At 43.4% G+C, this 22,934-nt stretch overlaps 1 protein-coding gene across 4 annotated transcripts in view; it reads left to right on the top strand.

Moving 5' to 3' along the window:
• The window catches only part of ckap5 (cytoskeleton associated protein 5), a 51,949-nt gene that overhangs the window by 20,809 nt on the left and 8,206 nt on the right, over window positions 1-22,934 (top strand). Inside the window, exons 19-34 of one of the 4 annotated variants that reach the window (XM_063907644.1) lie at window positions 153-336; window positions 527-681; window positions 1,054-1,228; window positions 1,750-1,863; window positions 2,247-2,375; window positions 3,079-3,273; window positions 3,384-3,510; window positions 3,763-3,857; window positions 4,199-4,291; window positions 4,926-5,048; window positions 5,336-5,485; window positions 5,565-5,768; window positions 5,845-5,980; window positions 21,137-21,330; window positions 21,420-21,592; window positions 22,603-22,626. In XM_063907644.1, coding sequence (XP_063763714.1) covers window positions 153-336; window positions 527-681; window positions 1,054-1,228; window positions 1,750-1,863; window positions 2,247-2,375; window positions 3,079-3,273; window positions 3,384-3,510; window positions 3,763-3,857; window positions 4,199-4,291; window positions 4,926-5,048; window positions 5,336-5,485; window positions 5,565-5,768; window positions 5,845-5,980; window positions 21,137-21,330; window positions 21,420-21,592; window positions 22,603-22,626 — 2,271 coding nt within the window. Of the gene's footprint in view, window positions 1-152; window positions 337-526; window positions 682-1,053; window positions 1,229-1,749; window positions 1,864-2,246; window positions 2,376-3,078; window positions 3,274-3,383; window positions 3,511-3,762; window positions 3,858-4,180; window positions 4,292-4,925; window positions 5,049-5,335; window positions 5,486-5,564; window positions 5,769-5,844; window positions 5,981-21,136; window positions 21,331-21,419; window positions 21,593-22,602; window positions 22,627-22,934 lie in introns of all 4 variants that reach the window. The other 3 variants (XM_063907635.1, XM_063907662.1, XM_063907654.1) reach the window with 3 other exon arrangements.

The raw sequence follows: 22,934 nt of genomic DNA, 5'->3' as shown, positions 1-22,934 counted from the left end.
CTCATTATTCATCAAACCATTAATATATGAAGTCATGTTTTTATTGGCGTTTTTAGAAAGTTCCAGACATTTTTTTCCCCCGTTTTTTCATTTTTTTACTAAAGAACACGCACTTTAATGTCATCTGTTGACATCTGACCCCCCTCTCTCAGTATCAATGTGAAGGGCTTCATCAACAACGTGAAGACTGCTCTGGGAGCGACTAACCCTGCCGTGCGGACGGCTGCCATCACCCTGCTGGGAGTCATGTACCTGTACATGGGTGCTCCTCTTCGCATGTTCTTTGAAGATGAGAAGCCTGCTCTCCTGACACAGATAGATGCCCAGTTTGAGAAGGTAGGGACTTGTGTGTGGCTCAGGAATACAAGAGATCATGGTTTTATTCCTGTTATATTGGTTATTAAAAATGAAATAAGGACTTCTCAGCACTCTGTTATCTCGTCAACACATTCTAAGGATGTCTATTTGTGTGTGTGTGTGTGTGTGTGTGTGTGTGTGTGTGTGTGTGTGTGTGTCTCCCTCACAGATGCAGGGCCAGTCTCCACCAGCTCCCATCAGATTCACCAAGAAGTCAGCGGCAGCGGAAGAGGAGGAGGGTGATGAAACAGAGGAGCAGGAAGAAGATGGTGGAGGAGGAGGAGGACAGGACATCATGGACTTGCTGCCCAGAACAGATATCTGGTAACCAAACACTCACACCTTCAGTGACACTGCACAAAGAATGCAAGGTTTAATTATTCTTTGTGCAGTGTCACTGCGAAGATAAATAATCGTAATTCTTGTTTTATTTTCTCAGCCATGAATATTTAGTTTTCTGTATGAATGCAAAACAAATCTGAAATAGCTTTGTCTACAGTATATAAGGTGACACTACTTTTGGTTTACCTGCACATAGAGAATAGTTGTTTATAGAACATTCTGACAAAGGAAGTCATTAGAAACCATTTAACAATACCAGGGTTTATTTACCTGTCTCGTTCTGTTAACTGCTCAAGTTGTAAGACACCATTCTCCCCTCTTCTCTTACATCTTTCTTTCCCTTCCCATCTCAAGTGACAAAATTACATCTGATCTGGTATCTAAAATTGGTGATAAGAACTGGAAGATCAGGAAGGAGGGTCTGGATGAGACTGCAGCCATCATCTCAGAGGCCAAGTTCATCACCACAAACATCGGAGACCTGCCTCTTGCCTTGAAAGCACGACTCGGTGATTCCAACAAAATCCTGGTTAGTGAGAGCATGGTTGACCTGTCCATAAAGATTTCAATATTATGCTAGATCGCCATCTAAAATACTGCTTTCAAATGGCGTCAAACCAAGTCTGTCAACAGCATATTGTGACTTCTTTCACTTGATTGAGACTATTTAAATAACTGTCCTTTCACTACCATGTACACATGCAGTACTTTGGAGTACTGATTGGTTTCCCTTTCAATGAGCTGTGTTTGGATGAATTAACAACTGCCTTTTCTCTTAAAATATAAGTGTGAACTCCTGCCCTAAATATCTATTCACAGAGTTAAATGTTTCTGTTAATAATAGTTATTTAATTTCCGGAACAACACAATTCTCCAAATGTGTTCATATTTGAGATCTTTGGTGTTATACTGTGATGTGATGTTTTTTTTATTTTACGAAGCACAATCAGTCCTCTTATATTCAACATTGGAACACCAAAGTGTTCTATTAGGATTTAAAAACGACTTTTCACAGAAATAGAATATTAAGATGGCAGCTATGGTCTCCAGGTGCAGCAGACCCTGACTATCCTGCAGCAGCTGGCTGCAGCCATTGGACCGGGACTCAAGCAGCATGTCAAAGCCCTGGGAATGCCTATCATCACTGTACTTGGAGACAGCAAGGTATTGTGCGCATGCACTCAAATCAGACGGACGCTCACCACCCAAAGTAACACACCTGTGTGTGCACATTCAACAGCAATGGCAATGTGTTGATAGCACTGAGCCCTTATAGCACTACTAACACATTTTGGTATTTTATCTGACACTTTTTGCAAGCAACTCAAACATCTATCAGAATGAAAGAAACTGAAAATATCAACAGGAGAAGTGTGCAGGCATTAAACATAACAGTACAACATTCCATTTAGTATTTAGTATTCCATTCAGTTGGAGTGTACTGATAATGCATGAACGTAAAATACTGTAAAATATCCATTTTAAATTTCTGGGACCGTTCTGGGTCCCACTACTGATGATGGCCATGTCTCTGTGTTCCTGTGTAGGCTAATGTTAGGGCAGCTGCCCTGAGCACTCTGCAGGCCTGGGTGGAGCAAACTGGGATGAAGGAGTGGCTAGAAGGAGAAGACCTGTCAGAGGAGCTAAAAAGAGAGAACCCCTTCCTACGACAGGAGGTGCTAAGATATCTACTCTTTACTGTGTTGTTTGTGGAAAAAAATCTTGAATTCCCTGTCTTGTACCATCTGGACCCAAAGTGAAATTGTAAGCATGCATATTCCTGAGGTAGATCATAGTTCACACCAGGGATTTAAAGAGTTGCTGCTGGTCCAGTTGTCTTTGAAAATTGCCACCTCCCAGACAAATAGCAAAAACCGTAGCTCTTTCTCATTCCTCTCATTTTCACCTTCTCGGTCCTCCGGTGGTGACCCGGAAATTAATTTCAGCGCGCCATCTTGAAAGACATCTCATTTCTCTAAATGCACATCGAGGATCAAGCATCAAGGAGGATTAAAGTAAATGTAAAAGTTGTCATGATCACAGTTATGTCCATCAGACAGAGAGCTGCTTTGCCTCCTGTCATAATTAATGGACACCGCTTTCAAATGACCGCTCGGAAGAGAGGATGTTTCCACTCCTCTCCCCTCGGTTCCGTTCCTCAACTGCTCTGCTAGCATTTCCTGTGGGTGGGACTAAGACACAACGAGTTGATGAGTGGAGGCGAGAACTGGGAAATGACAAAGTGTGTGTGTGTGTGTGTGTAGCTTAAACACAAGTCATAGGCAGGCTATATGAAGAATGACATCATCAAAGAATGCATATTTATATTATACCGGGTCATGATAAAATACAAACTCTAGCTATCTCTTTATCACCCAGGTGCTGGGCTGGTTAGCAGAGAAGCTGCCGACCCTGAGGACGGTCCCTGCAGACCTTATGCTGTGTGTCCCTCTCCTCTACGCCTGTCTGGAGGACAGAAACGGAGATGTGAGGAAGAAGGCTCAGGACGCCCTGCCGACCTTCATGATGCACCTGGGACATGACAAGATGGACAAGGCTGCTGGGAAACTCAAAGTACTGATCAGATGATCGGACTGTTGCTAGGAAATAACTGACTGCAAGGGGTCAGGCACCTAAAGAATGTGGTTGTCTGCAATAATGAATGTCTCTCCTACTCCCTGCAGCCTGCCTCTAGGGATCTTGTGGTAGCCATGTTGGAAAAGGCCAGAGCAGTGATGCCAGCTAAACCTGCTGCCCCTGCCAAAGCTGGAGGGGGGAAAAGCTCTGCAGAGCCAAGCAGAGCTGCTTCAGGTCTGTATGACATTCAAATGAATGACTTACTTGTACTACCACAGACTTACAGTAAAACCAATTCTCAATGTAAATCCATATCTGTGCCACTGTGTGCGCTTTCTCTGGCGAAACACAATGTAAAAAAAGGGTGACATTCACAGTTGTATTGCACACACCCCAGAATGCAATACGTGTGAGATGTCAAATATGTTTGCCTGGTAAATGTATGTATTGTATTCCCATAATGTGACCCATGCCTCTCCTCCGCAGCCTCCAGGCAGCCAGCTGGGGAGGACTGTGTGGACAGTAAACCTGAAGTTAAGAAGATCCGAGGAGGAGGAGGAGGAGGAGCGGCCACAAAGAAGGTACGATAGGATCTTCAATCCCACCAACACTGCAGTTTTGATATTTAGTTAGTAAGTCTTTGCCTAATCATTATTTATGGCGGTCTAGCCATTGTGAAAGTGAAATTTAAGGTGCAATCACACTGGAATCCTTTTCCCATTTATTTTATTAAAAATGATAAAACTTCAGACTTTCATTTGTATTTCAGTTGATCACTTCTGTCAGAGAACAGAAATACTTTCTAACGAATGCCCGATGCACAACCACTATGTGCACCATATTGTTTTTATAAGTCATTTCATGACAATGAAATGTGAATATGTGGTTTTTTTTACTCACCCAGCCTTCCTCCCCTCCCAAGGAACCTGTCCCTTCCCCTCCCTCCAAGGACAAGGACAGTAATGCTAGTAAAAAGCCCCCCGGCAAAGGGAAGGCTGCTGCAAGCAGTCAACAGGTAGTTCTGTGCAGGTGTCCTTGTGATGAAATTCCTCTACACTAAACTCCACGCTGCTCCTTATTAAAGCCATCTGTGTGGAGGAGCAGACGTGTGCAGAGTTTCTCAGAGGACACGTTTGTTAGCCCTGTCCCTTCTCTTTGCCCTGACCTGGTCGGATCTTGGCTCAATCTAACTCTGTGTCTCTAATTACTAATGCAGCCACTGAATACACAAACGTGTCACCACATGCACATGGATAACGAGTGTTGGGGTGATATGAGATTAATGCACATCTGTTTCAAGCTTTTAACATGTAAAGTGTGCTGCACATGCATGCATACAGACGAGAACAAGTGAGCAATGTCACATTAAAAGGTTAAAGGTCACTCCACTGCATGTGTGTGTCCTTCTGAATGTCAGTGTTTCTTCTTTGGAGTATCACATTATTGTTTTTACAATGTGTGACCTTCCTTGAGATCTTTTCAGTATAACACTCTTTTTCTCCTGTTTGGCCTCACACATCTATTATGTCTTCCAAAACTCACATCACCTTTTCCATCACGCACTCTCTGTACAAAGAGCCCATTAATAAACATCATTTCACACAATGCTAAGTTCCCAGCGACTCCCTGACACTTTTACCTCCCCTCAGGGTCCAGCTGGTAAGAAGCCCGCAGCCAAACCCCAGAAAGATGAGGAAGACAAGTCCGGGCCGATCTTTGTCCTCATCCCCAACGCCAAAGAACAGAGGATCAAAGAGGAGAAGCAACTGAAGGTATCTGACATCCCAACCAACCTGTCCGGATCCCAGTGGCCCAGTTCCAAACTGTATCTGATGTGTTAACTGGACCTGATGGATACCTGATTTTGTCCTGCGGGTGTCAGCCCACAGTCAGCATAGTTTAACTAACTCCACTGGACTCTAGCTGGCCACTGGCTAAGTTCATTGTATTTCCCACAACTGTTTTAAAGTTATTACAAAGAAAACATCAGTTATTATGTTGTTCGAAATCTATCACAAACTGCTGGTCTTCAGTTTCACTCATAAGGTCTCTGTTGCAGATTTTGAAATGGAACTTCAACACTCCTCGAGATGAATATTTGGAGCAGCTGAAAACCCAGATGTCCACCTGCTTTGCTAAGTGGTTGCAGGATGAGCTCTTCCACTTTGACTTCCAGAGACACGTCAAGGCTATAGGAGTCATGATTGAGGTAGTTTTTGTTCTAAAAAACAAACTGCATTTCAGGAGAAGGAGGCTAGAGTTGGTAATAAAGTCTATTTGTGTGACAGAGGATGGAAAGTGAGAGTGACGCTACCATCAGCTGTCTGGACCTCATTCTGAAGTGGTTCACCCTGAGGTTCTTCGACACCAATACCACAGTCCTGATGAAGGTGCTGGAATATCTGAAGCTGCTATTTGCCATGCTGAACCGAGAGGACTACCACCTGACTGAGTACGAGGCCAACTCTTTCGTCCCCTACCTCATACTCAAGGTGAGCATGCATCACACTCAGAGTAATGACAGATGCTGCTGTAGTGCTCGCTTTGCTAACAGCGTCTTCGCTTCAGGTTGGAGAGCCAAAGGATGGAGTACGCAAAGACGTCCGGGCGATCCTGGCCATGCTTTGTAAGGTGTACCCAGCATCCAAGGTCTTCCCGTTCCTCATGGAAGGAACCAAGTCCAAAAACTCCAAACAGAGAGCTGGTAGGTGTCTACAAGCTTCTGTTAGGGCTGGGCAGTATGACAAAAACTAATACCAACCTCTTTTCCAAATGATAACATTTTGACTATGTTTATTTATTTTTCAATAATTGGAAATCACTGATTCCTAGGAATTTGGATAAAACAGGTTTTAATTTTGAAAAATAAAGTTAGTTAAATTACAAAATCTGAAGGTTTATCATTATAGACCAAGGTCTTGGCTGTTCAGCATTGTACCGGTGCAACCTCCTCATTTTGTATTTTTTTCATAAAATAGGCGTTTTTCCAGTTATACTTGTTTTTGCCAACACAGTCAGACTCAATCAAAAGCAAATAATGTTTTATTTATTTGGTCTAATATGTATTTAGTGTTTTTAAATCATTATCTGGCATTCTTGGTACATATATATGCTGTTAATTGTTGAATATTCACTTAAAAAGATCTAACACCATACAACGTTTACTTTAAGCCTAAATAGAAAAAGTAATGTTTTTTTATTTATCACATATTTTTGTATTAAAAGAGACTATTACTTTAATAACTCAACAACACTGAAGAAATATACTGTAAGCATATTAAGTTAAAACAAATAAAACTCCCTCTGACGGTGGTGACTTTAGAACTGACGGTGGTGACTTTAGAACTGACGGTGGTGACTTTAGAACTGATGGTGGTGACTTTAGAACTGATGGTGGTGACTTTAGAACTGATGGTGGTGGTGACACTAATCTGACGGTGGTGACTTTAGAACTGACGGTGGTGACACTAATCTGACGGTGGTGACTTTAGAACTGACGGTGGTGACTTTAGAACTGACGGTGGTGACTTTAGAACTGACGGTGGTGACTTTAGAACTGACGGTGGTGACACTAATCTGACGGTGGTGACAGTGCCCTCATTACGACAGACAATTCCTAAATGTATACCACTCAAGTCAATGGCTTCTTGCTTAACCGCTTTATTTAACTATTTGGTCCAAAAAAATAACAATCCTGAGCAATGTGATAAACATTTTTCAAGGAATATTAGTGTAACCCCTTTCTCACTGGCGGACATCGCCAAGCACAATTAAATAGGCCTAGGCAACAGCCTAATTCTACCAGTTACTAAAGTGTTACAGTACAATCCAAAGGCGCAACAGGATCCTGAATTCTCAGCGGTGGAGTGGTGAGCTGGCTGAACTTCCTGTGTAATAGTAGTCTAGTGCCACTAATGACAATATTAGTGATAATAGATAAGTGGAAACGAGCTGCCAATACACCTGGAATATAATTAATAATAATAGGATTTATTAAGTGATAATAAGGGTAATAAAAGGGAGAAATAAAAACACAAAGAGCAAATACACATGTTTAGAATCTTATAAAAACAGGAAATGCTTAAAACACAAAGTATGCTGAAAACTTAACAAAAACCTGAGTAATAGGCTATCATTAATATAAGTACCCCTTAATAATCATCATAAGTAAAACATAAATCATTACCAGTAGCAATAGGATAGAATTCACTGACCTCATATTTAACTGTCATGTAGTGCCCCCAACTCATAAAATAATATGAATCGAGGAACCGGAAGTGACCTGCAGACGCAAGGGCACTAGAGCTCCTACTAACTATCCCTCAATTTTGATATTTAGTCAGGTTACACATTTGATAACCTTATTTACTGAATCGGTAAAGTTGTAGAAGATGCGAGAAAACGGGCAGTTCGCCAGCCAAAACTCCTTCAGCGAAACGCAAACAGTCAGAGGGCGGCGGCGTGGATGTGAACATTGCCAGTAGCGTTAGCGTGGCTATTGAGCTAGCGTTAGCCAGACAACAAGATAACCTGGAAGCAACTGTGACACGGGCTGTTCAAGGAGCTATCGACGGAATGAAAAACTCTGTAGAGAGCTTGGAGAGGAAAGTGGAAGCCCACATGGAAACGGTCAAGGGACTGGTCGCGAAAGTGGATCATGTACAAGCCGAGACGAGAGCCATGAAAAGGGCAGTGAGTAACAATACCGCCGATCTGGAAAAGTTGCAGCTGAAAGTTGCCTCGCAAGATCGGCGGAACAACGCGAGAATTACGGGGATCGCGACCGGCAGAGAGGGAGGAGATGCGATCGCTTTCCTACAAGACATGTTGCCAAAGTGGATCCCCTCGCTCGGCGATGCCAAGATTCAAATAGAGCGCACCCATAGGATCCGCAGTAACAAGAACAACGGCCAGGCTACCATGATATTCAAAGTGCTCAGGTACCAGGACCGCAACACCATCCTGCAAGGGGTTCACAAGGCGAGGAAAAAGGCTCCCTTACAGGACGCCGGGAGGGCAATATGGTTCTATGGGGATTACAGCGCATTCACGAGCAAGAGGAGGAAGGCATATGGAGAGGTGATGAAGGAGCTGTACGAGAGAGGCATCCCGGCTTTTCTAATCTACCCGGGCCACCCTGAGGATGACGATCAACAGTGAACAACGCACCTTCACTTCAGTGCACGAGGCCGCACAGTTCCTGAGGAAGGAGGCCGGTGAGGGACCGCCATTGCGCCACCAGCTGTTCATCATTGGCTCGGGAGATGCGTCACGACCGGAGGAGGACGACATGGAGCAGTCCAACATTTCGGTTTGGCACGGATGATGACGGGGTCGATCAGCTAGAGCAGTGGTACTCAACCTTGTCCTAATCAGGAGCCAGATTGACGAAAAAATATTTTTGCAAGAGCCACAATCCAAAAACGCTCCTTTCCTCCCTGAAACCATTATGCATTTGAGAATATGGATAATAGTAATATGTTACTAAGGAATGAAAAGCATAATGTACAGTGCAATAACTGTGATTTATTATTTTCACTGCAACCACAAAACACACATTGCTGATCATCACTGCTCATAACAACAGATAACAGACAGCATGTTTACTGATCATCACAGTCCATATAACAGCAGATTATAGACAGCAGGGGTTGTCAGAAGAGTAATTTTGTACTTACTTCACACTCAATGTGATTTCTGACACTCCTTCTGCCGCACAAGTGATTTGAAGTCGGGCTCTGCGCTGGAAACGGCGATCCGAAGGGCCTCTGATGTGTGCTGCAGACTCAATCTGTTTCGGTTGCAACAGACAGCACCCACTCTTTATCATCCAAAAAGGAAAATCGGGAAGTCTCCCCTTGGCCGACAAAGAAGGATTTCATGGGTTCAAGCAGGTCCATGAAATGTGCAAGCATACGTCCTTTAGACAGCCATCTGATCTCGGTGTGTAACACCAAATCTCCATAGTGAGTGTTAAACTCCTCACACAGCAGTTTAAAATTTAGGTGGTTTCTTGATTTAGGTGGCCCTGATATAATTAACCACTTCGATTACATTTGCCATCACTTCATTCAGACATTTGAACTTAGCAAACAAGGCTTGTTGATGCACAATACAATGGTATGAGAAAATACCCTCAGCAGCAACCCCGCCGTTTTTCCAGCGTTTCTTTCAGCAAAGCCACGGCTCCGTTCCTCTTACCAAGCATCGCCGGTGCGCCATCTGTTGTGAATGCTGTGATTTTTTCTGGTCCAATGTTCAACTTTTCTAATGTTTCCAGCACAGCGTTTTTTATTTCAATGCCCGTTGTTCCATTTTCCAGTGAAACCATGTCAAGCAGTTCTTCTGTAATGTCAAACTTACTGTTGATGGCACGGATAAAGATGAGTAATTGTGAAACCTGAAATCATTTGTGATTGGTTGTTCAGAGGGATGGGGGGGGGGGGGGCGGCTTAATAGACGTGACTTGTGAGTGATAATGAAATGTTGATGAATTCTGCTGACAATGTTTTTGTTTTTCGTTTTTTAAAGATTTTTTGAGATTTTAATTTTTTTTAAGTGGGACTTAAAAGAGCCACAACTAGTCTTAAAGGAGCCGCATGTGGCTCGCGAGCCGCGGGTTGAGTATCGCTGAGCTAGAGCATTGGAGCACAGATATCTACTATGATTCCCAGAGGAGAAAAACTTGATTCGCTGCACAGGGTGTGATTTGTTCGCAACAACCCCGGACCCTGTTACAAAGTTGAGGTGGGAGAACTGTTTGCCCCTTTTTTTAAGGGGGAGGGTGGATATCTCGGTTATGACTCTTACATTAGGGTTAGACCTTTTATTGTCACACCTGGAGCAATAGCTACCAATTTCGATAATGGTTAAGCTATCTATATTGAGCTATAATGTCCGGGGACTGAATGCAGAACTTAAGAGTGAAATGCTTAGACCTAATACGTGGCAAGAATGTGGACTGAGCATTTATTCAACAAACACACCTGAGGGCGGAGGATGTATCACACTTTCAAAATAGGCAATATAAAGTCGTGGCTTTGGATTGTGGGAGTTCTAACTCTAGTGGGACAGTCATTTTGACCAAAAGGAGTCTGGCCTTAGAGGTGGAAAAGATTAATAAAGGGACATCAGGTCGCATAGCATATTTATGTACATCCATATATGAAAAGAAAGTAGCCTTTGTATCCGTATATGCACCAGCAGTTTTTGCCCCTCTCTTTTTTCCTGAGCTTACCAAGGAGCTGCTGTCCTTATTAAACTATGAGCTGATTGTGGGAGGGGATATGAACGTAGTGTGAGACCTTAGTTTAGATAGATCCACCTTGTCGGTTTCCCACACCCAGCGGGCAGCATCAGCTGCTCTCAACGTCATGATAGAGAATATTAACCTTGTTGATATGTGGCGTGTTCAGAACCGGGACATTAGAGACTATACATGCTTCTCCACGTATCATAAATCACATTCCAGAATCTACTACTTTCTGCTCTCTTCGAGTCTGAAAACGGGCGGAGATCTGATACAGGTGCTGCCGGCGACACTATCCGACCATAACCCGCTGTTGATGACGATAGATTTTAGTCACAGATTCAATAAAACACCTAGATGGCGCTTTAATACGATGCTTCTGCAGGATGAGGTATTTGTAGCACAATTTAGGAAAAGAATTACAGAATTCGTAGCCAATAATGTGGGCACAGTAGAGGTTGCCTCATATATGGATGGCCACCAAGGGCTGTATTAGAGACTTTATGCATCTCATCTCAAAAAAGAGAGGAGCCGCAGGATCTGCGAGTTAGAAAGGAAGTGTCATATACTTGAGAAACGGTTAAAGGGTAAATACGTTAAATCGGGGGGAAAAGAACTGAGGGGAGTCAGGGTGGAGATCAGTGACCTGTTGAGGAGGCGAGCGGAATTCATCATGCACAGAGTCAGGCAGAGCTATTATTTTAACGGAAGCAAACCAAGCAGGTTATTGGCGCTTAAGCAAAGCGAATCCAGAGCATCAAGCAATACCATCAAAATGGCTAATAATAAATGTACATCCGACCCAAAAGAGATAAATGTCGCGTTCCACTCTTTCTACAGGGAGTTGTACAAATCAACGCGTTATTTTGATTCAGAGAAATGTAAGCAATTCCTGAGCAGACTGGATTTGCCCACATTAGGGGAGCAGGAAGCAACAGATCTGGGTCGTCCCATATCCTTAAAGGAGCTGGAGACTGCGCTCAGGATGACAAATAAAGGGAAATCGCCGGGTCCAGACGGCTTACCGCTAGAGCTCTTACTACACTTCTGGGATATTTTGGGGCCAGTTTTGTTGGGGTCGATCCAATCAGCGGTTGAAAAGGGCTCTTTCCCTACTCACACTAATGCTGCCCTGGTTTCGCTTATCCTTAAAAAAGGGAAAGACAAAACTGATTGCTCCAATTACAGACCGATTTTGTTAATTGACTCAGACAAGAAGCTGTATTCTAAGGTACTGGCGTTACGTTTGGAGGGATACATGGACAAACTAATTCATAAGGATCAGACTGGTTTCATGAAAGGGCGCCTAGCAGCGGACAATATCCGACGCCTAATACATGTACTTCATGAAACTCAACAATTACAGACTCCATGCGCGATACTGTCACTTGACGCCAAAAAGGCCTTTGACAGGCTCGAGTGGCAGTATCTGTGGGCGGTCTTGGAGAGATTTGGCCTAGGGAGAGGGTTTGTCGACATGATTTGTGTTTTATATGTTAACCCCACTGCCATGGTGTCCACAAACAACTTGCACTCGAGCCCCTTTCCCATTTTTCGACCCGACAGGGATGTGGCCTCTCGCCAAGTTTATTTATTCTCTCGTTAGAACCGCTAGCCCTACATCTGAGGGAGACCCAGGTCATTGCTCCTATTCGGATTAAAACGTTGTTGCATGCCATATCGGCCTTCGCTGATGACGTACTTATCTACTTATCGGATATTGAAAAGTCAATACCCTCTCTGTTAGCCACTTTTGAAGAGTTCAGGATGTTATCCGGCTATAAGATCAACAGGGCGAAGTCAGCTCTGATGCCCCTGAATGAACCCGCAAAAGCGGTAGTTTTGACTTAGGACATTCCCATCACAGCAGAGATCACATACTTGGGCATCCAGATTCAGCCTTCACTGCATAACATAGTAAAAGTGAATTATGAGAACATATTTAAAGAGGTGGAACGTGACATAGCTGTATGGACTAAATTACCAGCTGTGTTTCCTATCAACCAATGCATGTTACACTTTAGGCCTGTTACTTCAAACTCTATAAGAAATTTCAAGGTGATTGAGAAGAGTCTGGGGGGAATTGGAAATGGCATCTGAATACTCCACTGTGGGGGAACAAGAATATTATCTCAGGGAATACGCCGTTTGAGCATCGTGGTCTTCAAAGGGAGTTTATAGTCTCGGAGATGTATTTGACCCAGGGGGTATGCTTAGCTTCCAGACATTGTGTTCTCGTTTTAATCTGCCAACGACATTTCAATTTTTTATACCTCCAACTACGGTCGGCCCTTCGCGCCTATGGTGTGCGGACGAACTCTAAGCTGCAGACGCACCCTGTAGTGGACTGGCTATTCACAACGAACACAAGAGGACTCGTATCAGTTGTGTATTCACGACTTCAAACGCACACACAGAAGGAGCTACCCCTGGCCAAGACATGGTCTAGAGCAGGGGTGTCAGACTCATTTTCACTTATAAATGTAACTAAATGCAATGTAAAATAAATATAACTACTCCTTAATGTTAAATAACTCTGAATGTATTACTTATTCAAGTTACAAATATTACATATATATTTGTATAGATGTAAAAAAATCTGTTTGCTTGTTGCTCTGTTATTATAACATAAATCCTTTTAATTTGTCAGGTTATGAAACCCACATTACTCCATCAATCAACGATCAAACTATCCAAGTGAATAAAGAAAAATAACATCCAACACAAGTTATGACATTAACTTTGTTCAAAACTTGAAATAACTGTAAAACCAACAATTGTGAGCTGCTAAGAACATGTGTGACAGATGTAGCATTTTATAAAAACAAATGGCTGCACACAGTCTTGCAGGGGGCACACATCCAACTAATGAGAGATGGTTTGATTACAGTAAACATTTGTCTGCATAAACATATAAAACCTGCAAACACTAAATACATTGCTACACATATAAAGTAGTATATGTAATAAACTCAAAATAAGGGTTGTCTCAGTCCACAACTATATTGGTCAAGTTTTTAAGTTAGTTTTTGATGAGGAAATGCTGCCTGTCCTTGAACACAAGTCAGAGAAGCGCCGATCAAACTCATTCGTCAACAGGCTCAGTTTGGTAGCCAACTGAGCACATGAGAAAGTACTGGGACATGAGACTGAGATGCTTTGACAAACAGGAAAGTGGGCAAGATTGTCCTGTTTCACTTGGCACATCCATAGGTCAAGTTTACGCTGGAAAGCCGTGATCATGTCGGACATCTGCGTGATGACTTGTTTGCGTCCCTGCAGCTTCTGATTCAGTTGGGCGAGATGCTCGGTTATGTCACACAGCCAGTTTGGATCTGACAGTTCAGACAAGGGGTTTCCTTTACTCTGCATGAAAAGAGCAATGTCTTCCCTAAGCTCAAAAAATCGTTTGAGGACTTTGCTCTTACTCAGCGACCTTACTTCTGTATGGTACGGCACGTCTCCGTGCTCCGAGCCTATCTCCCTTAAGAACAGCTGGAACTGACGATGATTCAGGCCACGCGCCCGAATGAAGTTCACTGTCTTCATGACCGTGGTCACTATATCATCCAACACCAGCACCTTCCCGCACAAAGCTTCTTGATGGATAATGCAATGATACGTTATCAGAGGCGTGTGACAGTTACTTTCTTGCATTTTCTCCTTCATTAGTCCAACCAAGCCCACTTTTCCTCCACACATTGCAGGTGCACCGTCTGTAGTTAATCCCACCAAGTTTTCCAAGGGCAATGCATTTTTACTGACAGATTTCTCCAACGCATCAAAAATGTCCCGTCCCGTTGTGGTCCCATGCATGGCAGCCACATCCAACAGCCCCTCAGTGACAGAGAGGTCCGACTTCACGCCTCTAATAAAAATAGATAGCTGCGCTGTATCCGTGTTGTCTGTGCTTTCATCACATTTTTAAAAGTCTGTATGTGGTCGAGACACACCTGATCACAGACCTTCAGCATGCACTGCTTCAAAAACGCTCCCTCTGAAAAAGACTTTGAAGCGCGGGCGATTTCTTCAGCCACAACAAAGCTCGCGCTCACTGCCGCATTGTTTTTGGTTGTGGCTTTCGCGAACACATTCTGCTGCGATCGCAGTTTGCCTTTAAATTCTTGGGCAATTTGTTGTTTTTCTTGATGGCTAATTTTGGCATACTTAGCTCCGTGTTTGGTCTCAAAATGCCGACGTAGATTGTACTCTTTGACAACCGCCACCGCCTCATAACACAAAAACATTCCGGTTTTTCTCCTTGAAGCACAAACATGTATTCGCCTTCCCATCTTTCTCGAAACACCCTTCCATCTGCATCAATTTTTCTTTTCCTGGACATTTTGGGATCATTATTTGTATTTCTTAATTCCACTTGTTGGGAAAATCGCATCGATGTGGAAACACTGCAGTCTAGTGGTGGGATGCCGTCTCTTCGCGGGTAACATAATCGGCATGCATTGTGGGAAATGTAGTTTTTGGTCACTGCACGCATTTGACTTATTTATTTTTAGACAATCAGACATTCGCCGCCAGGGGAAGGAAGGGAGGGAGGGGTATGTTAAAAATGTTTGTATTATTCAATCTTGTCATGTGAGATTATAATTTCAATAAAACAGTTCACAAAATAAATAAATAATATGAATCATGTTCTTCTGTAAACTAGATTATAAACTGTATGGACGTGAAGAACAGATACATTATATGTCTTAGTCTCTTTTCCATAAACTGAAATGTTTCAAAATACAGATAGCATTCTATGTAAATACCACAAAACGTTAAATCGGGGTGCTACCAAGGAACTGAGTTGCAAATGTTATAGTCTTACTGCATATGATATGATAAACAATACACAAGTATCTGCCATGTTAAGTAATGTTTATTCTGGGAAACATTGTGCCATTAAACTTCATAAATGTGCCTATTTCCTCAGGAAATGGTTAACACTTTCAGTCACAGACAACATAAGCACAAGCCACTTGCAACCATTACAAATACAAACCATAGGCATAGACAGTGCATCAAACCATCCAAGATGCTTCATAGAAAAGGATGATCTCCAAAACATCAGCGAGAAAACTTTCAGCACAGTTCAGCATGTTGAACCCTGAGTCCACACAGCAGTACAGAACAAATCTATCAACCTCAATGTCCCAGTTCCAAATGTTACATAACTAGCTATTTTCAGCACGTGAACATGATATTTAGATGACTCGTGGTCTTTCACGGCTTCCAATTTCAGTTTTTTTTGTCCCCACGATGAAGTTGCTTGACCTGTGAGCGTCCGATGCGTACTGACGACAGGCTGAGCAGGACATGGTCTGGCTCGTTTCCTCGTACACCAGCCTGTCGCGATCTGTTGTTCGCCATCTCATTAAAAAAGCGCTTAGCCTTTTTTTCGGTGGTAGGTCTACTATCCCCCCCCCTCCTGTACACTCTCCTCAGCGGGTCTTTTCACCCCGGTGATGTAACGCCACATTTTTGGTTTAAACTAGCAGCTGTGATGGCCGCAGGTTTAGGTAGCCTCCTGCAACATTCTTTATCTCTCCGCAACAAATAGTTCCACTTTGATTAGCCTACTTTGATTTAAGCACAGAGTAATAATTGTGGATAAGGAGTCAGAGTTTCATTCTCGCGCCGATTCGGCCCAATCAGAAGCCGGATCTGACTGTATGGTTGTGGAAAGCGCAGCTGTCATGCGTATGACCCATGTATGATAGGCGAATTCGATCGGCTATGACTGAAAAGTATTACCTGCAGTGGCTGGTAAAGTGACACAATGTACCCGCCAGCATACAAATCCACCCGCATATGTCGTGTGGCGGGTGCTATTTTCCATCCCTGGTCTATATGTTTCTCCTCTATGAAGCCCATGACTTCAGCAGACAGGTTGTATATCTCCCTCGTCCTGCTTGCACGACCTGGTGATGACTGTTCCACAAGTTTGACCAGAATATGGTCAAATGGTATGAAGCACATATCCTTTCCACCTTCTTTTGGATAGAATCGTGTGTTGGGCACACGAGGGCTTGATGATGAGCGTCCACAGTGACAGCCTTTGCTAACCACCAGTTCTGGTCATAAAGGACCGCAAGCCATTCTTCACAATGAACTACATCAGCAGATAGATCCGTCACAGTCCCGTCAGGACCACTCTTGGTCAGTGGTTCTTGCTCACTTTCCTCCCATTCCAATTCCCCCAACAACATTGCCAAAAGACTTTTCCTCTTTTGCATTGGCATAGGACCATCATCCTCAACGTGTACCCTGGGTGTGTTGGCAGTCAATTGGAATATTGTTGGTCTGAAACACTCGCACATCTGTGGCTCACTGCAGAACCAGGATAGTGATCTGCAATGGATCTCAGAGTGGTTTCGGTGTGTTGGTGTGACCTGATGGAGTTTCCTTGTTGCAGGTACAGGTTTTAGTGGTTGAGAAAGGAGTGCATCATATGGCTGCATGTCAGCTTCAGTAATGATATGAGCTTAGTGCTGCAGAGGCTTCTGCCAACCATCTCATGGAAGATATTCCCATTCACAATGTCATTCCCCCGCAGCACAAGGCTGTCTGCAGTCCTTTTCACAGTTCCTTCAATGCTGTCTGGGGCTCCCTTCCCATGTGAGGTGGGGAAGAAGTTCTTCGTTTTTCTCTTGAAACCTAGAGTTGGAGGGACACTGCAGAGGAGAGAAAAATTCTTCCTGTTCTTGTATTGCTCGGGCCATCTGACCAAAAGTAAATAGTATCAACTTTTGGAAACTTTAAACGAATATCTGTCAGGACTGGTTCCTTGTGACTCCAAATGGCAGACGCATCTTGTTGCTTGGATTCTGATACTGTGCAAAAGCCTGTCTTCTGTTCTTTTGTATAGTACATGCCAGTGTGTAGGTTGAGCTGTGGGAGGTTCTGAACAAAATGGCATGACTGTAGCTCAGAACGATACTTGCATTTCCACGCCTCAGAAAAGTCCAAATGCACAATTACTGTGCCATCATTGCACTTCTCGATCATGCTCCTGTACTCTCTGGTCTGGTTCTGAACTGAGCACACGTGTGTTGTTGTTTCTGTCTTCAGTTTGTCTTCATATCGTTGGATAAGCTCTCCCAGTGTGCCACTATGCATCACAAGTCTTACGATCCGACGGTCTTGGTGTTGTGACATAGAATGGACGTAAGGCACAGAAGGATGAATAACTGAGCTTAACTCTCGGTTCCTTCTTGGTGAACTCCTTGTGGAGGTTCAATACTATATCAGTCAGAATCATTCTATGGTGCTTGATTTTCTTCCGTGTGATTGTGTCCTGTTTGTCAGTTGTGCTTCATTATGGTAAAAATCCTGAACCGTCGGAGTAATTGTTTGAATGTATGCAGGTTTTTTGTCAGTAAGCCTCCTCTTCCGCAGTCTGTTATGTTACGCCAAATTGCCTTGTCTGGTGAATTAGCCGATATTTTTTCAGAACCTTGCCTGACAGTCAAGTTCTTGTTCTCGTGGGCAGACTCGTTTTGTTTCAATTCATGAATGAGTGTGTTACGGAACAGCAGAGTTGTCTTGATGGAGGGGTTTTTGAGTTGGCTTCCCCGCAGCAGCTGCTCTGTTTTTCTCCTAGGATGTTCTTGTGTCTCATCCACAGATAGCTGCTGCCTAGCCATAACTTCCTAAAATACATGAAGTCAAAGTTGAGTGTAATGACTATGAAATTGAAGGGAATAACAGTGAATGTTATATTTGGTTATCCTACTGCTTGATTGAGTTTCCCATTGTGAGGGCTCTTTCGAACGTGCAACGTTTATTTGCACGCCTATGAAGTAGTTACATTTTTTTCACCATCTTGTATCAATTCGCATTAGTGTTCCAGCATAGCAACCGTAGCAACCAGGCATGCCGAACTAGAAACAGTTTGCTCTGAGTTTAGAAAACTCAGAAAGAAATAGCCTTGTTTCTCAGTAGACTGGGCTAGTAAATATTTTAAATATGGCAACAGTAGAATAAGCGGTATAATGGACGTTAGATGCCGTTAGACTATCCAAAGCTAACGCACTCCGCTCTGCGTCGTGGCCGCATTACCGCCTCAAACGTGCGTTAACTTCGGATAGTCTATCAGCGTGTCGTCCATTATCCCTTACTTAAATGTCGTCATGCCATTTTCATTTGGCTTTAGGGGGAATTACATAAACACAAATATAAAAGAGGTTAATGAAACATTACAGGTCATATTGGTATTGATTGTGATCAACAATTATATTCTAGCCTCAGTTAAGGACCATTTGGAGGTTTTTGTCACCACCGTCAGACTGCACGTCGCCACTGTCGGACAGGAAACCTGACGCTGGTGACGTCTGACGGTGGTGACGTCTGACGGTGGTGACATAAACCTACTCTTTCACTTGATATGCATGAGTTGTTCACATTAGCCATCTTGTTTCCCCACTGTTACTAGCTACTTCAGACCTCTTCTTAAAAAGTCTACATTTATGTCATAATCGAATCTAATATTTTTTATACAAAAGAGAGGGTGTTGACATGTTATGGTTGCTACAGTAGCAGTGTCCAAAAATATGAACGAGTTTAAGAGAAAATAGCAAACTTAAAAGTAAACCTATAAAAGAACCTTACATATGTGCAAAGAACCCCCTTATGATAACCTTGATTCTTTCTACTCATGAAAATGTTAGCACTTTTCTTAGTGGGACATGTATTTGCCAAAGTTTCAAGAATCAGTTAAATGTATTTACATTTATATGTGTTGGCCCCACAAAAAACACCTGATCAGTGCTGGCCCTCATGAGTCTTATGTGGTAAAGGAATCAGAATGTTAGTCAAAACTTTTATCACCTCCTCCCTCCCTGACTCACTGGACCCCCTGCAGTTTGCCTACAGAGCAAACAGGTCCACGGATGATGCCATCTCCCTCACCCTCCACACTGCCCTCTCCCACCTGGACCAGAAGAACACTTATGTGAGAATGCTGTTCATTGACTACAGTTCAGCATTCAACACCATTGTGCCCTCCAAGCTCATCATTAAGCTCAGGGACCTTGGGCTCAACAGCGCCCTCTGTGACTGGATCATGAGCTTCCTGACGGGCAGATCCCAGGCAGTGCGGATGGGGAACATCACATCCTCCACCTTGACCCTCAACACCGGAGCCCCTCAGGGTTGTGTGCTCAGCCCTCTCCTCTACTCCCTGTTCACGCACGACTGCGTGGCCACACACAGCTCCAACACCATCATCAAGTTTGCTGACGACACGACCGTCATCGGCCTGATCACAGACGGCGACGAGACGGCGTACAGAGAGGAAGTCAGAGCCCTGACATCTTGGTGCCAGGACAACAACCTCCATCTCAACGTCAGCAAAACAAAGGAGCTGATTGTGGACTACAGGAAGAGGCAGAGAGAAGCACACACACCCATCACCATCGACGGGACTCCTGTGGAGAGAGTCAGCAGCTTCAGGTTCCTCGGGGTTAACATCAGTGAGGACCTGACATGGACACATCACACCAGGGTCATATCCAAGACGGCTCGACAGCGGCTCTTCTTCCTCCGCAGGCTGCGGAAGTTCAACATGGACTCCAGGATACTCTGCAACTTCTACAGGTGCACCATCGAGAGTATCCTGACTGGCTGCATTACCGCCTGGTATGGCAGTTGCACCGCCCTCAACCGTAAGACTCTACAGAGGGTGGTGAAAACTGCTCAGCACATCACCAGGACGGAGTTGCCATCCATGGAGGACCTCTACACCCAGCGGTGTAGGAAGAAGGCCGGTAGGATATTAAAGGACCCCCATCACCCCAGCAACAATCTGTTCTGTCTGCTGCCGTCTGGCAGACGGTACCGCAGCATCCGGACCAAGACCACCAGACTCAGAGACAGTTTTATACCACAGGCTATAAGACTACTGAACTCCTGAGCTGTGTGAATGTCTACTCACATCTGTTTATAGTACACACATACATATATACATATATATATATTATACACATCTGCCATACATATCTGTTTATAGTACACATATACATATATATATATATTATACACATCTGCCATACATATCTGTTTATAGTACACATATCTATATGTTATACATATCTGCCATATACATCTGCTATACATAATATATGCATCTGTCCATACCTCCTCATTCAACAGTGTAAAGTGTTTAAATACTCTCAATGTATTCCACATATGTATATATTTCACATCCTCAAATCTGTATTGTTGATATTGTAAATATTCTTCTCTCTTTTTTACTATTTTATTTATCTTATTTGCACCATGTATGTTGAGTTGTTGGAGGAGCACGCGACATAAGATTTTCATTGCCAACATATACGCTGTATCTGCTGTGCATATGACAAATAAAACCTTGAAACCTTGAAACCTTGAAACCTAGAATGCAGGAAACAACTGCAAAATAGTGCGATTCTCTACGCTGATTGGCTTCAAGAGTCAGCACCTCACTAATTTGTCGCTAGAGTTGAAAAAAATGGAACGTGGCTGCGTCATTCGCAAATTAAACCTTTTTCAATGGAGAAAAAAGGGGGGGAGTTGAGTATTGGAAGATAATTATTCAAACAAATGTTGATTTGGTTTGCTCCCTGTCCTCAGAATGTCTGGAGGAGTTGGGTTGTTTGATAGAGGGCTATGGGATGAATGTCTGTCAGCCGACTCCAGCCAAGTCTCTGAAGGAGATTGCCGTTCACATCGGGGACAGAGACACGTCTGTCCGCAATGCTGCCCTCAACACAGTGGTGGCTGTCTACAACGTCAGCGGGGACCAAGTCTACAAACTGATAGGAAATGTAAGATGGACAACATATCGCTGTCATTCTTTGTTGGGTGTCACATAACTCTAAAAATATATATCTAATATCTTTGCCATCCTTTCCAGTTGTCAGAGAAAGACATGAGCATGCTGGAGGAAAGAATCAAGCGTTCAGCAAAGAAGGCTGCTGCAGCTCCTGCCAAGCCCAGCGCCCCGGAGAGGACCCAGAGAGAGCCCCCCGCTAACCCTAACGCCACCTTCCGCCGCAAGCCTGCACAGGAAGACCCCAATAAACTCAAGTAAGTCCCCTCTGAGTCAGGGCTGTTAGCGTTACCAACTGAATTTCCCCACGGGGATTAATAAAGGTACATCTTACCTTATCTTATTAGCTGGACCAAAACAAGTGAGGAAGCAGTTGATACTTGCCGAGCACAAAATACAGCATTATTTCGAAAAATCAGAGCATGAGCAAGGTGTTCATTTCCAAAGGACATTCAAACCAATCGAGTGTATTTAAATTTACTTCTCATTTTTTAAATACATCTTCCAGTGTTTGTTTTTCCAACACTTGTTGGCTTTTTGCTCGCACGCGCAGCTTAAAATCCAACAAGTGCTCATTAAAAAGGGAAATGACTAAATGGTCCATTTTGCGTTTGCTGTGTCAAGGTTTAATCGCTATGGCTGCAATCGGGTTGCTACGCTTTGCGAATAAAAACACCAACGACAGCTCACATAGAGAATTTGGACATGGCCGGTACTGATCAGTTAAGAAATTCCTGTAAGAGCATATGACTTTCACATGAAACTAAGTAAAGATAGACGATCATTGGGTGGGAAACTTCCAGCCACACACAACACACTTTTATTGAATGATTCTTTTTACAGGCAGACTGTATCATGCTTCCAGATAAAGGAACTCCTGTTTTTTTAGATAGTCTTGTATATTAATCAAATGTCCTGAATGTAGTGTACTAAACCCAACTTGTTCATCTTTGTATTCATTATCCATTCTGTTGACAAGCCTAACACACCAGCAGTGTAGTTCTCTTCATGCCATAAATCTTTTGAATGTTTGTCTTCAAACTAATCTGTCCTTCTCTTCTTGTTGTGTTTGAGTCATTGCATGTTGGATTGCTTTCACGGATACTCATTTTGTTTGAGATGAAATTGCCACAAAGTCCTCTCCTGTTTGTGCCTGTGTGTATGTGTGTGTGCGTGTGCGTGTGTGTGTGCGCCTGTCCTTCATCTTTCTTCCTGTGTGATTTCCTCTCTCTCTGCTCTGCTCTGCCTCTACTGTTTTCCGGAGCAGAATAATGTATCGCACGTATAGGATGTGAGTACCTCTTCCCCGCCTCTTCTACGTGTTGTCATTGTAACAACTCCTCTCTGAATGCAATCGAACACTCATCATTCTAATTGACCGAAAAGTTTGCTGTCACATTTAAGTTTTAGTCTTGCTTCTTCACATGGTAGGGAAGTAGTTTCTGTTGTTCCCCACTGTCCCATGTTAGGTGAAGCACCAGACTAATGTTCATGTTGTGCTGCTGAAACGTGATTCATTCTTCTTCCCCATCATCCCTTTGTCCTACTTATCCATGTTGTCTAAACTGTACCTGGAAATGAGATGAACTGTGCTCTGCT

This window comes from Eleginops maclovinus, chromosome 2, assembly GCF_036324505.1.
Source record: "Eleginops maclovinus isolate JMC-PN-2008 ecotype Puerto Natales chromosome 2, JC_Emac_rtc_rv5, whole genome shotgun sequence".
Classification (NCBI taxonomy): Eukaryota; Metazoa; Chordata; class Actinopteri; order Perciformes; family Eleginopidae; genus Eleginops; species Eleginops maclovinus.
Note: the sequence above shows the minus strand (reverse complement) of the source record. Positions and strands in the feature narration are given on the sequence as shown.